This window comes from Salvelinus namaycush, chromosome 31 (assembly GCF_016432855.1).
Source record: "Salvelinus namaycush isolate Seneca chromosome 31, SaNama_1.0, whole genome shotgun sequence".
Taxonomy (NCBI): domain Eukaryota; kingdom Metazoa; phylum Chordata; class Actinopteri; order Salmoniformes; family Salmonidae; genus Salvelinus; species Salvelinus namaycush.
Window position 1 is genome coordinate 46,915,331 of NC_052337.1, and position 16,504 is coordinate 46,931,834.

Sequence of the window (16,504 nt, forward strand, 5' to 3'; positions counted from 1 at the left end):
GGCACTCAGCTGAGAGTCAGACTCGGCCGACGTCATGTGGCCCAAGTCTGGGCTGCCTTTGGCAGTATTACTTATGGCTAGGATGCGGCGATTGAGCTCTGGCCGATTCCGGTGTGAGTTATCTGGCCAAAATGTATTATTTGGGGCTCGGGCCGATTCCGGTAAGAGTTATTTGGCCGAAATGTATTACTTGGGGCTTGGGCCGATTCCGGTGAGAGTTATCTGGCCAAAATGTATTACTTGGGGCTCGGGCCGATTGGGACTACTCTCTGGCAGATGGTTACACTTTATATAATTAGTGTAGATCCCAAAATTATATAATTAATTTTTCCATATTTTCTCATTGTTTCTGTGATCAAAAAATACAATTAACATTTAACTTAAACTCTTTAAGAGTCCTGTGTTGTATTTTAGTATTTTGATAGATTGTGCAAGGCAATTGATAAGGATTAAAAACTTAATGGCAGTAGCCTCCCGAGTGGCGCAGTGGTCTAAGACACTGCATCGCATTGCAAACTGCGTTGCTCCAGATGCTGGTTTGAGACCCGTGCCGGCCGTGACTGGGAGACCCATGAGGCGAAGCACAATTGGCCCAGCATCGTCCAATTTAGAGGAGGGTTTGGCCGGTCCGGGATGTCCTTGTCCCATTCCGCTGTAGCGACTCCTGTGGCAGGCGCATGCACGGTCACCAGGTGTATTGTGTTTCCTCTGACACAATATGTTTTTTTGTGGATGGGTATAATTTGTATGTATAAAATGTATAACAGTAATATTCAAAATGACTAAATCGGGTAATTTTGTATACATTTATTTAAATTTGCATCGGGCCGCTTCTGGTGGGATTCTGGTTAGACGCCGGCAAAGTCGGCTGAATGCCGGTAGACGGAAACGGCCCGATGTACTTGGGCCGATTCTGGGCAATCATTCATTTTTGATTTCGGGCCGAGTCCGACACATGATTCCGGGCCGATTCAATCAGTTCCGGCACCCCGGAAGAGGGCCGCTTCTGGGCCGATTCCTCATTGCTAGCTGGGAAATATTGCAGCTGCTGTATGGCTTTTCAAACTTCATCCCATTATCATGTACACATTGACATCTACTACAATATGGCTCAATCATGCTTGTTTATACACCTTTGATTCACTTTTTTTTTGCTTTGTTAAGTAGGCCTAATGGCCTTCTCTTTATCCAAGATACTGTCCATTAAAGATGCACTATGCACAAATCTCTCTGCCATTTCCTGGTTGCTAAAATGCTAATAGTTCACATAATTTAAATGTATGTCACAAAACAAGCAAGTATAGTGTAGATAGATATTGTACCATCTAAACAGCTGTGAAATATATTTTCCATAACCAAAAATGTTGTATTTTCAGCTGTTTGAAGCTCATGTACAAAACCGAAAGTAAAAGATGCAAAAATGAAACTTAAGACCAGGAAGCACATAAATAGCATACATAGAACAGATATACCGCTTCTTAGACTTGCTTTCAATGAGAATGACAGAGTTTTATATTTTAATTTAGTGGGGTCACTCAAAAAGTTACAAATTGCAGCTTTAAGTAATCACGTCTATCTCAAAGGTTCTTGCTCCTGTTTATACAAGGGTGACTTGTAAGACACACCTTCCAAGTTTGCTGCAACATCTGTGAAAACTAGAGTGCTGGGAGGTTTTGTGAAACAAGTTAATTAAGAGTCACAGGCTAATGCAGGAAATATCTATGCTCCAGGCCCTCATCATAAGTAATGATCATCTGTTAGACATGGTACATGAATTCAATTAAACCTGTTAAATAAACGTTCTAGTGCATAAAGATCCCGTCGAGCCTATTTTCATAACATTGTAGATAATGAATATACGCACCTTCTCACATACGGCCGTGGATTATTTCAATGGTCATTTTAACAGGACAGTTTCCCGATTAAGCGGGTCCGTGTGGCCACCCCCTGGAGGCCTCGTGTAGTTGCCCAGCGCAACCGCTGGGTTTGTAACCCGACACCATGTGCTGCGGTGCCTTACGGTCGGTCACCCACAGAGAGGCTGTTTAAAAAGGAAAAGGATGAGTCCTCCGCTCCTGACTCCGTAACCTCCGCTCCTGACTCCGTAACCTCCTCAAGAACTAAACGTTTTCTTTCTGATTCAACGTCCCTCATTACGGATCGGCATAAATGAATGAACCACGGGGAATATCGGAAGAAAGTCACCCTGGAAAGGTTCCTGTCAAACTGCTCTCTGGCTGACCACAGTCATTTATGTTGGTCTTGATAGGAAAATCAACAGAAGAGCTTTCCCTTGGAACTGTATTGCAAGCTTCTCAAATGTGTTAGAGGACAACCGGTGCTTTCTGTTCCCTTGCAAAGGAGTCACGCTGTGATTAACAGATCCGGTTTTTGACTGCCAGGACAAATGAATACAAATGAATCTAGGGATCCGAAGGAGAGATTGCAGAACCTCTCATCTCGACACAAAGTAAGTATTTCTATACTGGATGGTTTTCTGTGATGGGGATCAGAAGTTGATATGAAAGTGATGGAGTCACTCACACACTTGCATATGCAGCCTAATTGAAGTGGACCTGACTGATAGTTACGATGTGATTTTGAATGCAGATGTTCAGTTATCCTAGCCTGCATACACTGAGTGTACAGAACATTAAGAACACCTTCCTAATATTGAGTTGCACCCCCCTTTGCCCTCAGAACAGCCTAAATGATTTCGGGACAAGGTGTCGAAAGCGTTCCATAGGGATGCTGGTTTAAATTGTCTGAATGTCCTTTGGGTTGTGGACCATTCTTGATACACACAGGAACCTGTTGAGTGTGAAAAACCCAGCAACATTGCAGTTCTTGACCCACTCAAACCCACCTACTACCATACCCCGTACAAAGGCACTTCAATATTTTGTCGTGCCTATTCACACTCTGAATGGCACACATACACAATCCATGTCTCAAGGATTAAAAATACTTATTTAACCTGTCTCCTCCACTTTCACCTGGTCATTTGGCAGACGCTCTTATCCAGAGCATTTAGGAATAGATGCCTTGGGCAGATCGACTGATTTGTAACCTACTCGGCTCGGAGGTTCGAACTAGCGACGTTTCGTTTACTGGCCCAACCTTTTTGGTATGTATCCTACCTGCCGGCTGGCAATGGTCCAGCAGCCTGTCACAAACGATGTTCATTTGTGGCAGGTTTACAGTTGCCTAGAGTCTGAAATATCCTGAAGCTGTTTGTATTAAGCTCCAGAGAAAGTTACTGATTCAGTTGGAACAGGATCTACTTTGTAACCTTTTCGAATATGATGTTACAATAGGCTAATTTAGGTCGAATATGCAGTCAAGCAAGGGTTTTTAGGAGAATACCGTTGAGGGCGACAGTGAGAAGAAGCCTATGCTACTATATGCCTACTGTAGGTTTATTATTAATTTGAAAAATAACCTAAAATACATTTGCTATGTTATCTTTGGAATGCACAGCGCTCTCGTCAAAGCTGTCTCAGCGCAAAGTGCGCGTACAATTAAGCCTATTAAATTCACCCGGCGACTGAAATCGAACGTCTTTCGTCTAAAAGTGGCGGTATTTAGAAGGCAATGTGACATTCGTTTTCACTTAGCCGAAGCCTCTGAAGTGTTGACCATTCCAGCGACTTTTCGTCGTTTTTTTGGGTAACTATTTTAACAAATCACACTGCATAATGAAGTACTAACGACGGACCCGGATAATGACCGCACTCCACACTTAAACCAGCTGGATTCGGCGGGTGAGTTGTGTGAACAGCTATCGCTCAGTCTTATCGAAGAGGGAGATTCTGTGAAGTGATTTGTCAACTTTTGAGTTCCATCTGTTTTTGGTTTTCGTCAGACCATTATCCGTCTCCAAACAAGCAACTGGTTGTTATCAGTCTCTTTCGTGTTGTTTGTTTGTCAACTTTTCATTTTCCATAAAGGAGGCTAAATAGGCTTTCATTTTTTTCATAGGTCATACTATTCATATTTTATCAGATGACTTTCACTATCAAATAGCCTACCATTTCGTATATGAAAGGAATATCCCAAAATCGTATTACCCCCAATGAATGAACGAGTCTGTTAATCAATAAAAGGAGGCAGAAGGAAGGGAAGAGCCAGGAAGTAGATCAAGGAATGTCCAGTGCCTCAATTCATGTCCTGACACAATTGGTGTCCACAGCTAGTCACTGTTAGGCTATCTACTCTTCAAAATAAACAGCTAGGTTTTCAAAGTGATATATCATAACAATATGAATAAATGTATAATGAAACTACACCACCTTGTTTCACTGGTGTCTACAGTGGCTTTGTTGTTCAACTGATGACAATAAACAGCGTAACCTATTTAGCTAACAATATTGGCAAAAAAAATAAATCAGGATATTCTCAAAGTTCAATCAAATGTGTATATGTGTTGAGACCAGATGGATAGCGCTCTGACAGAGAGAGAAATACATATAGAAAGAGAGAAATACAGATTGGGAAAAAAGAGACAAAGAGAGGACAGAGATAGATGGTGGAGGTAATAAAGGACTGAGAGTGTGAGGATAGGGACAGAGGTCAGTGGAACCACTAAGGTTGAAGGCATGCAGAAAAGTAGAGGAAGAGGAGCCCTACACACTGACTACAAAATGAGAAACAGAGCTTTAGTATAATGCCATTTTTAAGTCAGACAGGCTGCCTGGTATATTGATTGTAATGGTCACTCAGAAGCTCCAGGCATCATTGAGGTGTCAACATCTGAACAGTTGGGCGCTTTGGCATGACTCAAGGATGTCAAAGGGGGCAATAAATAATAGACCATTTCCCGATTGTGCCCCCCACTGATTGGATTTGTGCATCTCTTACATAAGGGAAGATGTAGAGAGTTTGTTGTGTTGTTATTGTAAAAGAGAACTTGTTCTCAATGACTTACCTGATAAAAAAAAAAAAGGCAAAATCAAAACAAGTATGCCAAAGAATTTACATTTGACATTTTAGTCATTTAGCGCCACACTTATCCAGAGCAACTTACAGTTAGTACATTCATCTTAAGATAGCTAGGTAGGACAACCACATATCACAGGCATATACAGTAGAGAAATGTTTTCCTCAATATCGTAGCTATAAGTAGTGTCAAGAGCTGGGGGGAGGGTGATGACGAGGATTATTTAAGATACTGTTTGAACAGGTCGAGTTTCAGATGTTTTCGGAAGCTGGTTCCACCGTTGGGACAGGGTGGGAGGGCCAAGAGACCTGAGGTGGCAGAACGGAGTGCTCAGGTTGGGGTGTAGGGTTTGTGCATAGCCTGTAGGTAGGGAGGGGCAGTGTCTCTTGCTGTTCCGTCGGTAAGCACCATGGTCTTGTAGTGGAAGCGAGCTTCGACTGGAAGCCAGTGGAGTGTCATGAGAGAACTTGGGAAGGTTGAAAACCTCGCGGGCTGCAGCGTTCTGGATAAGTTGCAGGGGTTTGATGAAACAAGTGGGGAGCCCAACCAACAGCGAGTTTCAGTAGTCCAGACGGGAGAGGACAAGTGCCTGGATTAGGACCTGCACTACTCCCTGTGTGAGGTAGGGTTGTACTCTACCGATGTTGTAGAGAATGAACCTGCAGGAGCGGGTCACGACAGGCTGTTGTCCAGGGTCACGCCAAGGTTCTTTTCACTCTGGGAGGGTGACACTGAGGAGTTGTCAACCAGGATGGAGAGGTCTTCGAGAGGGCAGGCCTTCCTACTCAACTATGTTGAGTGTTGTTTCCAAACAGTGTTGTTTCCAAACGAATAGAATCCGATTGCCCAGCAAACCCACATAGTCCAGACCTGCCACAGAGCCCGTCATACAAGCATCAGTATCTCCTCGAACCAAACCATCTTTAGGATACAGATTTTGCCAGCCCAGTAGGTAGACTTTAGTCGGTAAAAACAGTGCAACTGTAAAAATACTGTTAATTTCAAGCAAACTTAGTTGACTCAACATTACGTCTGGTTCACATACATGAAAACCGACTGACAGAATGAGACTCACTTCCAGCGGCTCCCTGCCCAGCTGATAAGAGACAATCTGAGACCACAACCAGCTGCTTGTCGTGACACACACACACACACACTCCCAGACCTCTGAGACCACAACCAGCTGTTTAGAGTGGTGTCGGGTTGGTGATGATGGCACTCCGCTGCGTTACTTACTGTGAGGTCAGACAGTGGTTTCAGAGCATTCTCTGGTTCTCCGGGTTGTTATTTGCTAAAGCAGAATGACTGTGTTCAGACTGGGGAAGGGGGGGGGGGGGGGGGGGGGGGGGTTGAGTCTCTGTCTATCTGCCTGCTAACCCCCACACACCCACAGCTGCTTAAGACATTTCCTCCAGTGTCTCTCGATGTCTTCCGATGGTAATAACCAAACAGTGACAGCTCCTTTCCTCCTGTTACAGGATCCCCTATTCACCTAAATCAAATCACATGTTATTGGTCTCATACACATGGTTATCAGATGTTAATGTGAGTGTAGCGAAATGCTTGGTGCTTCTAGTTCCAACCATGCAGTAATATCTAACAAGTAATCTAACAGTTCCACAACAACTACCTTATACACACAAATCTAAAGGGATGGAATAAGAATATGTACATATAAATATATGGATGAGCGATGACAGAGCGGCATAGGCAAGATGCAATAGATAAAATACAGTATATACATATGAGATGAGTAATGTAAGATATGTAAACATTATTAAAGTGCCATTATTAAAGTGACTAGTGATCCATTTATTAAGGTGGCCAATGATTTCGAGTTTGTATGTAGGCAGCAGCCTCTCTGTGTTAGTGATGGCTGTTTAACAGTCTGATGGCCTTGAGATGGAAGCTGTTTTTCAGTCTCTCGGGCCCAGCTTTGATGCACCTATACTGACCTCGCCTTCTGGAGTTACTAGTCCACCTGTCATTCACTCACCTCACCCCTCTTGGGACACCAAACTGAAATAGAAAACAGACTGAAACAGGGAGGGACTACCTGGACCTATTAAGAAATGCTTATTGTAGCTTTCCATTGCTAAACGTTTTTGAAGGTTTTCCATTGCGTGGCCCAGTGAACACGATCCCTGTAGTGTGGTGAGATGGACATGTTCAGTGGATGTTGCTGCTGCTGGGTGTTAGAGACTTAGCTACCTTTAACGTGAAATAGTTCTGCAGAGAACTTTATTGCAATTCTTTATGATGATGATAATTATGATGGAGAGAGTTATTAAATGACCAACTGTGATTGGGTTGTTGTTTTGGGGGTATGTTCTGACCCAGATTTAAGCTTTTTATTTCACCTGACGTTACCATAATGCAGCAACACTCATAAGTCTTTCTCATGTCATGATCAACTACAATGATATAAAGTGAAGTATAGTGTCTCGTGAAAGGTACGTTTTTCAATATAATAAAAAATGCATTTTGGGCCTTAAGTTTTATAAGTTGTTTAGTGAGCCAACCTAGCTGTAACATTACTTGCTGTAGAGTGTTTCTAACCAGCCTCTCCTTTCTTCCTCACAGGAGAGTCCTATTGCTCTGTACAGTTTTATATTGTACTTGTTATCTGGGACTTGCACAAGTACACTCTGAAGGTAAGACATGACTTCCTTCTGGCATTAATTTATTTTCTTTTCCACCCTGGTTTCACAGTGCCTGTTTAATAGCGGAAAAGCAGTACAACAGATTGGATTGGAGTTATATTGTGCTCATAGCACAAGCCTGTAAACATGCTGTATGGGATTTGGATGTTTCCATGGCAATGTGTGTAGAGCTCAAACGGCTCATTAAGGTGCGATGGCTCTTGTTTGCGGCTTTCCAAAGACACAAATGAACACAATTGACACAGAATTGCAATAACTGCTCTGGTTCAAATTAACATTTAAAAAAAAAAACTATTTTGGAGTAATGAGGCCCTGAACTCATCCATTATGTGGAATTGAACTAGAAGCGAAGAGGCATAGGCCATAGGGGCCAATTCCGACCCGAGTTAAAGGCGCACAAATGGAACATAATTCCCTTCTTCTGTACTTTTCTCTATGCGTATTAGGACCTTGAACTTAAGTGTGAGAATTGCCTGCTATTCACCCGCTATTTGTTCTGGGTGGAGATCTATGAACAGAAGGTGTGGTGGAAGTGTGTCTACAGATATGTCGTATTCAGACCTTGACTTAATTCCATTACCTTTATGTGCGAGGAGACGGCGAATAAGGTCGTGTGAACATGCGGAAAAAGTGGAAAAAGCATCTACTTTATTTTTTCTGATAGAAATAACAGCATGCTCCATGCACTGTAATTTATAAATCAATAAGAGCTAGGTATATTAGTAATTCATTTGGAGAAGGGGATTGAGAAGGATCCCTAGAGATGATTGTGAAACCAGTCATATGGAAGGAAATGGAAAATCATGTATTGAGGCCCCCTTTCTACAGTTAAGTAGTCTATAAATAACTGTACCACTATTAATTGTGTGCCCTCATCATTTGCGTGGATGACATTTGGAGACGCAAGCTATAGGATTCTGTAGGGCTGAACCTGTTTATGCTCTTTTCTCCGTTATATTTTACATTTGGTATCATGTTAAATATTAGCCACTATTGGGAGCCACCGTCAGTAATACCCACATACATTTAGAACTCTCACTGTAGTGTGCAAAAATTTGGGACATGTAGCCTATTTGAATCATTATGGAACCAAACGTAGCAGGTTAAACATGGACCTTAGTGCACGGTTCACGACGACTGGACAGTTCCATGATTAGTGAGGATTAATGTAGATTTATAGGGCTATTGTTCAACCCTTTATTGTACACTTTTTTCCACCTTCCAATATTTAATGGATTGAACTTGATTATGGCAACTTTCCGGATGAATCAAACCACTGTAGGCTCTCCAAACCTGTTTTTTAAATGAATAATACATACTTTCCTTACCCCAAAATGTGCCTAAGTAATCTACAAAATCAGAGTATTTTTTTAATCTACCAGTTAGTGTTCAATCGGAGATGAATATGCACATATTTAGTTGGCTTTCTTTTGTTGATCCCTATATTCTGAACCTGTTTTTTTATGTATTCTAGTTTGTCGACAAAATTGGAGTTAAAGGTACACCGTTTTTAAAGGGATGGCTTAAGATACATTTACTGAAAACCCCATGAGAAAATCTGTTGGCCAGTAAGTGGGAGGGTTTTCAGCGGTTTAATTAAATGTATTGAGCGCGCACACCAAGCCTGCAAAGCCCGTTACGCACCTGCATAAGGTAAGTCTGAATACTAACTACTGAGAAGGGCGCAGGAAAGGCGTGCGTAGGAAAAGTGTACATTTCCTAAATTGGAGTCGGGCCCTATGGAGTTTGGCAGGGATACCAGAAAGGCTGTGAACACCAACCAGGTGCTAAACACAAACTGTATGGCTGCGTCTCTGGCTCCCAATTCCCTATGGAGTGCATGTTTCTGTCTTAGAGCAGAGACACACCAATCAACCCAAAGCAGTCGGTGGCAGTCCCATCGCCTGCAGTCCCCATGGTGTATTCCAGGGCCCACTTGCTGGGCGGTTGCGAGCGGGGGCTGATTTTTCCCGTTGAACATATTATTATTATCATTATTTTTACGTTTATTTGAACAGGCGCAATATACAACAAAACATAAGTCTCAGTACACTTGATAAAATGTGTTGTACTAGGTTTAGCCAACAGCTAATTTCCATCTGCAGTCCCCAGGCAGGTGAACATATAAACTAAAAAAACATTTACGAGCAGACTACATACAGATATCAAACATATTTAAAAGAAAAGAAAAGAATAGTACAAAAAACAGAGGTCAGGACATACAGATAAGTTTCCACACAGAAGTCAAGACATTGCACATAATAATTATCGGACACATTGTTATTGGACCTATGAGTTGTAAAAACAAATAGTAAAAAAACAGTAACAAAAACAAACAGCAACAAAAAAAATTCATAAGTGGCTATAAACCTGCTGTTCTTTTAACCACTGTTTTAACTTTTGGTGTAAAAGCAGTGGTGTAAAGTACTTAAGTATTACTTTAAAGTGTTTATACTTAAGTAATTTTTTGGGGTATCTGTACATTACTTTACTATTTATACTTCACTACGTTCCTAAAGAAAATAATATAATTTTTACTCCATACATTTTACCTGACACCCAAAAGTGCTAGTTACATTTTGAATGCTTAGCAGGACAGGAAATGGTCTAATTCACACACTTATGAAGAGAACATCCCTGGTCATCCCTACTGCCTCTGATCTGGCAGACTCACTAAACACATGCCTAGTTTGTAAATTATGTCTGAGTGTTGGAGCCTGCCCCTGGCTAGCCATACATTTAAAACAAAAAATTGGTGCCACTGGCACTTTGCTTTATAGAAGGAATTTGAAATTATTTATACTTTTACTTTTGATACTTAAGTATATTTTAGCAATTACATTTACTTTTGATACTTAAGTATATTTAGAACCAAATATTTCTAGACTTTTACTCAAGTAGTATTTTACTTTTGAGTAACTTTCTATTAAAAGTATCTATACTTTTACTCAAGTATGACAATTGGGTACTTTTTCAACCACTGTGTAAAAGCACTGACATTAGCTACACATTTTTAAGTTTTCAGGAAGTTGGCTCCAGTGGTAAAAATGCAGATTGGGCAAAAGCTGTTCTACACACTGGAACTCTACAGTTTCCATTAATTGCTCCCCTAGTGTGTGACCATATAGATAGTAAAGTAGTAGTAGTCACTTGACTTGTTGTGGAGCAAGTCCATGTACACGTTTAAAAAGCAGTTTTACATTTGAAAATGTACAAAAAAGTTCAAAACTTAACAAATTGTGTTTCTTGAGAATTAAACAGTGGTGATAAGTAGTGTCCAGAGCATGGAGGCGCTACCAGGAGACAGGCCAGTACATCAGGAGACGTGGAGGAGGCCGTAGGAGGGCAACTACCCAGCAGCAGGACCGCTACCTCCGCCTTTGTGCAAGGAGGAGCACTGCCAGAGCCCTGCAAAATGACCTCCAGCAGGCCACAAATGTGCATGTGTCTGTTCAAACGGTCAGAAACAGACTCCATGAGGGTGGTATGAGGGCCCGACGTCCACAGGTGGGGGTTGTGCTTACAGCCCAACACCGTGCAGGACGTTTGGCATTTGCCAGAGAACACCAAGATTGGCAAATTCGCCACTGGCGAATATGCCCTCCTACGGCCTCCTCCACGTCTCCTGATGTACTGGCCTGTCTCCTGGTAGCGCCTCCATGCTCTGGACACTACGCTGACAGACACAGCAAACCTTCTTGCCACAGCTTGCATTGATGTGCCATCCTGGATGAGCTGCACTACCTGAGCCACTTGTGTGGGTTGTAGACTCCGTCTCATGCTACCACTAGAGTGAGAGCACCGCCAGCATTCAAAAGTGACCAAAACATCAGCCAGGAAGCATAGGAACTGAGAAGTGGTCTGTGGTCACCACCTGCAGAACCACTCCTTTATTGGGGGTGTCTTGCTAATTGCCTATAATTTCCACCTTTTGTCTATTCCATTTGCACAACAGCATGTGAAATTTATTGTCAATCAGTGTTGCTTCCTAAGTGGACAGTTTGATTTCACAGAAGTGTGATTGACTTGGAGTTACATTGTGTTGTTTAAGTGTTCCCTTTATTTTTTTGAGCAGTGTATAACGTCATAACGAGTCAAGCAAAAATGTACAATTGAGAGGAATATGGTAGTTAATGTAGAGACAAACGATTGTGCATATTTTTTTGTCATAAAGTTAATTTTCGAAAATCGCTATTTAGCAAGTTTTTTTCCAGTCATATATCCAAAACCTGGTGTATCAAACTCCATTATTTGAATGATGCTGTGTCTGCATGTATGTATTACAATTATACACTTAAACACAACAGTGTTTACCACTTCTGCTCCTGGGACATCAATGATTACACGTTGTAACTATGCAATAGACCAGAAACATGATTTAAGTAAAGGCTGATTTGTAATTCATATATACAGAATAAAAAAACAGTACATCCTGCCAGCACGCCCACAAGCATGCTGAAAGACGTGTGGAAGAGAGCGAGGAATGAGATGGGAGTAACAATCTAGGCTATTTGCTCTGAGACCGGCATAATAATGTAATGCAGGGAGCAGGTTTCGAACCCTCAACATTCTAGCCTGAAGTCGCGCATGCTATCGACTGTGCCCAAATGTTTTAATTGGGGTTGGTGCCGATTGTGGCTAAAAACACTTTATCAATTGGAATCTTTAACATATGGAAAGGGGGAAAAGTATTATTATTTGTTTTTCACAAGCGTAGCAGGATGGGCTATTAGCTGAACAATAGACTATTCAACCTTTACTAAAGAATTGTGTAATAGCTGAGCTAGGTGTGAACCCCCCCCTCCCCAACTTGCAACAAATCATTTGTATCTATCTTTCGACATCTACCTACACACGTATCTACTTACACACGGTTAATGTTCTGATATATATATAAACTCAGCAAAAAAAGAAACGTCCTCTCACTGTCAACTGCATTTATTTTCAGTAAACTTAACATGTTGAATCTTGTTACGTTCATACAAATATTTACACAACTGAGACATAAACTGAACAAGTTCCACAGACATGTGACTAACAGAAATGGAATAATGTGTCCCTGAACAAAGGGGGGGTCAAAATCAAAAGAAACAGTCCGTATCTGGTGTGGCCACCAGCTGCATTAATACCTGCAGTGCATCTCCTCCTCATGGACTGTGCCAAATTTGCCAGTTCTTGCTGTGAGATGTTACCCCACCCTTCCACCAAGGCACCTACAAGTTCCCGGACATTTCTGAGGGGAATGGCCCTAGCCCTCACCCTCCGATCCAACAGGTCCCAGACGTGCTCAATGGGATTGAGATCCGGGCTCTTCGCTGGCCATGGCAGAACTCTGACATTCCTGTCTTGCAGGAAATCAGGGTTTCTTTTTTTGCTGAGTTTAGTTTGTTGAGTGCAGTCATAGTGCAGCATTGGTTTGTGGTGGTAAGTAGACAGCTACGAAAAATATAGATGAAAACTCTTGGTAAATAGTATGGTCTACTATTGAGATTTCCTTAATATTAGAGATTGCGCACCAGCTGTTGTTCACAAAGAGACTCATACTCCCGCCCATTAGTTGATGAGACGCTGCCATTCTGTCTAGTCGATGCATAGAAAAACAGCTTGATTTATATTAACCATGTCCTCGTACAGCCACTACTCCGTGAAGCATAGGGTATTACGGTCCCATTTATAAGATAGTCTCAAACAGAGCCAGTCTAGTTTGTTCTCCAGTGATTGTACATTCGCCAATAGAACAGAGGGTAGAGGCATTTAGTTTCATCAGGGTGCCCCCAAGTCGGCCTCTATATATATATTGCTTTTCCTCTTCCGGGTGTCTTGGATTAGGGCCTGGTCTCAGGTCAGCAGTATGTTCTGCGCAGCTGAGTTATTGAAGTAGAATTCTTCCTCCAAATCAAGGTTAGTGATCACTGTTCTGATGTCCAGAAGATCTTTTCGGTCATAGGAAACGATGGCGGAAACATTATGTACAAAAACAGTTCAAATCAGCGCAAAAAAACACAAAATAGTATAACTGGTCAGCAGCCCGTAAAACGGTTACTCCCAGTGCCATTCTTCCTTCAGTCTGTGTGTGCGTGTGCGTGGCCACTCTAATCATACACCTGTCCTGCTCTCTTGCAGATGTGGACATCCTCCAGAGGCTGGGGCTCAAGGGAGAGAAGACATCAAGCTCCATCCGTCCGGGGATCATTCCGTTCCGATCGGGAGTCATCCTCACCCAGCAGGCACGTGTGGAGGCCCCTGCCCGCTCAGTCATACCACCGTCCTACTGGCCCAACCTGGCGCTGCTTCTGAGTGTGCGTTCCCACCGTGTCAACAACGCCTTCCTCTTCACCGTGCTCACCGGCCGCCGCCGGCTCCTGCTGGGCCTGCAGCTGGCCCCGGGGCAGCTTGTCCTCCACACAGGGCCCAATAGCGCCGTCCCACTCCACTACGACCTCCACGATGGCCAGTGGCACCACCTGGCTCTGGACATCCGTGACCAGAGGGTTACTCTGTACTCTGCCTGTGGGAAGCAGAGCGTTCACGCAGACTTGACTTCGGGCGACAGAGAAGGCCTGGACCCTGAGAGCTCCTTCCTGCTCGGGAAGATGGGCCAGGGCTCGGTGCAGTTCGAGGGTGCCATTTGCCAGTTTGACCTGATCCCCTCCTCCCAGGCAGCTCACAACTACTGCAGGTACATTAAGAAACAGTGCAGGGAGGGTGACACCTACAGGCCAAATATAGCGCCCCTCCTTCCCCTCTTAACCCGAGACCCCAACATCACGGCCAGCCTGGCTCCGCCAGCTCCCTCCGAGCTGAACAGGAAGCCCATGGTCATGAACCTAGCAAGGAGCGCCACTGCGGCTGCCTCTGCTGTTAGGTATGTGGTGCCGGCCATCCTGCTAAAGCCCACCCCTAGGACCACTCCTTCTCCCCTGCCTGGTACTGTGATGCTACTCACAACACGGCCTGGGCTAGCCTTCCCGACCAAGGCTCAGAGCGAGACCATTACAGCACCACTCAGGAATGGAGTTGCCCCTCCCTCCTCCCCCAAAACCTACACCATCACTCAGAAATCCCCCAAGCCCACCCATATCAAGCCCGTCAATGTCAAGCCCACCCCTGTTAAGCCTGCCAATTTCAAGCCCACCCCTCCCAAGCCCATCCTAGCCAACCCCACCTCTCGCAGCAGCCCCAAGAAGACCACCTTGGGGCTGGAGGCAAAGCAGAAACCCTCTGTCACTGCTGCGGCCAAGCCTACCAAGAAGAAGCCAGACTCTGCCCTTCTAGCCCAGGGGGCAGTCAGCCCCGGGCCAAAGAAACTACCACAGAAACCACAGCCTACAGCAGCCAAAAAGACAATAGCCCCGCCTAAAGTCACAGCCACTCGCCAATTCAAAGCCACCAATGCACCTGCCAATCCAAAGCTATCCAAAGCCACCAATGCACCTGTCACCCAACGGCCCACCAAACCCACCTATGCACCCTTTAACCTCCCCACCACGGGCTGGTGGCAGACGTACGATGTGGAGCCGACCCATTTTTCTCTACTATTGCCAGGACCCCAAGGGCGAAAGGGTGAACCAGGCCTTGCGGTAAGAGCCTCTTAATACTCTTTCCTACCGACTGGGGATGCATAAGAGATTGTATTTAGCGCACAAAGGCAGTGTACATAGGTGTTTTCATGTGTGCGTGAGTGAGTATGTGCGAGGTGGAAGTGTGTGGCAGGTTGAGTTATTAAACTGGATTGGTGAAAGTGGAGCATATGTGAGCCCTCTCTTCCCCATCCTACCCCCGTCCCCTCTTACACTCTCTCCCAGACTCTATTCCAGTCTGATTACAGACCTCTATCTCTTCAACCCGCCTCACTGTGAACAATCGAGGCTCAGTGACGTTCCGCTGAGGGAATATGGGGGAAACACAGCCTCATCAAAGCTCTGCCAGCCCAGGTAGAGAAAGTTCCCCCCCTTTTCAGTGGAGAGGGGGAGGAGGACAGGAGGGCTGGGTCTGTGATCAGAGAACCTTCAGTGTATATATGACCAGATGTCTACAGTGGAAAGTGGGGGTGGGGGGAGAAAGGAGGATGACTGAAGACAAAAGAGAGACAGAGATGGTGATGGAGAGAGACCATTATGGATGTGGTTCACAAAGTTTCTTGATTCAAATGTCTCTCCTTTTTCTCAGTTTGTTTGTCTTTACTGTCCTCTTCTGCTTTTCAAAACACAACAACATCAAATGTATATCTATTGGGACGTACAGAGTACAAAGCATGTCAGTGTCCTTGTTTGAAGTGAAACGCTGCTAGGGTTTAGCTTTGGGGTAGTGGGGCAAGCTTGCAGGCTAAAGGTCACTGCAAGGTTCACTCCGTCGATCGACGTGAGTGCATGTGCATAGGCGGAGCTGGATTTTTGGGGGCAGAATGCACTTTTGTCCACATCATTGTTGAGTCTGACTTGAGTAGTGTCTATCCACTAGGGGGAGCCAGAGTAGCTTACCAAGCAAAATTAGCCTTGTGTAGTGTTTATCCACTAGGGGGAGCCAGAGTAGCTTACCAAGCAAGATGAGCCTTGTGTAATGTATATCCACTAGGGGAGCCAGAGTAGCTTACCAAGCAAGAGGAGCCTTGTGTAGTGTATATCCACTAGGGGGAGCCAGAGTAGAGTTTTAGAGCACTCCTTTGGATTCCTTGTTGCAAGATGGAGGATCCTGGGACGAGCCCACGAGGTTGGTCCAGAGAAAGCTGAGACCATTGTGAAGGCCTGCGGGGCCCTCCACAACTGCCTTTGCATCACAGACAACAGAGTCATCAACACGGTACATCCACCCCACGTCTGTTGACCACTCCACACTCATTGGGGACCTGTGACCAGGAGAGTGAAGGCAGGTGGTACAAGAGGACACCAGCTTCCTGGACCCA

General features: G+C 44.2%; 1 protein-coding gene across 1 annotated transcript in view; it reads left to right on the top strand.

Annotated features, from left to right (window-relative positions):
- The first annotated feature begins 2,001 nt into the window (after nt 1–2,001).
- col27a1a (collagen, type XXVII, alpha 1a) overlaps nt 2,002–16,504 on the top strand; it is a 209,378-nt gene continuing 194,875 nt past the window's right edge. Inside the window, exons 1-3 of the mRNA XM_038970195.1 lie at nt 2,002–2,021; nt 7,523–7,593; nt 13,726–15,182. Of these exons, the coding sequence (XP_038826123.1) occupies nt 2,002–2,021; nt 7,523–7,593; nt 13,726–15,182 (1,548 nt within the window). The remainder of the gene's footprint in view (nt 2,022–7,522; nt 7,594–13,725; nt 15,183–16,504) is intronic.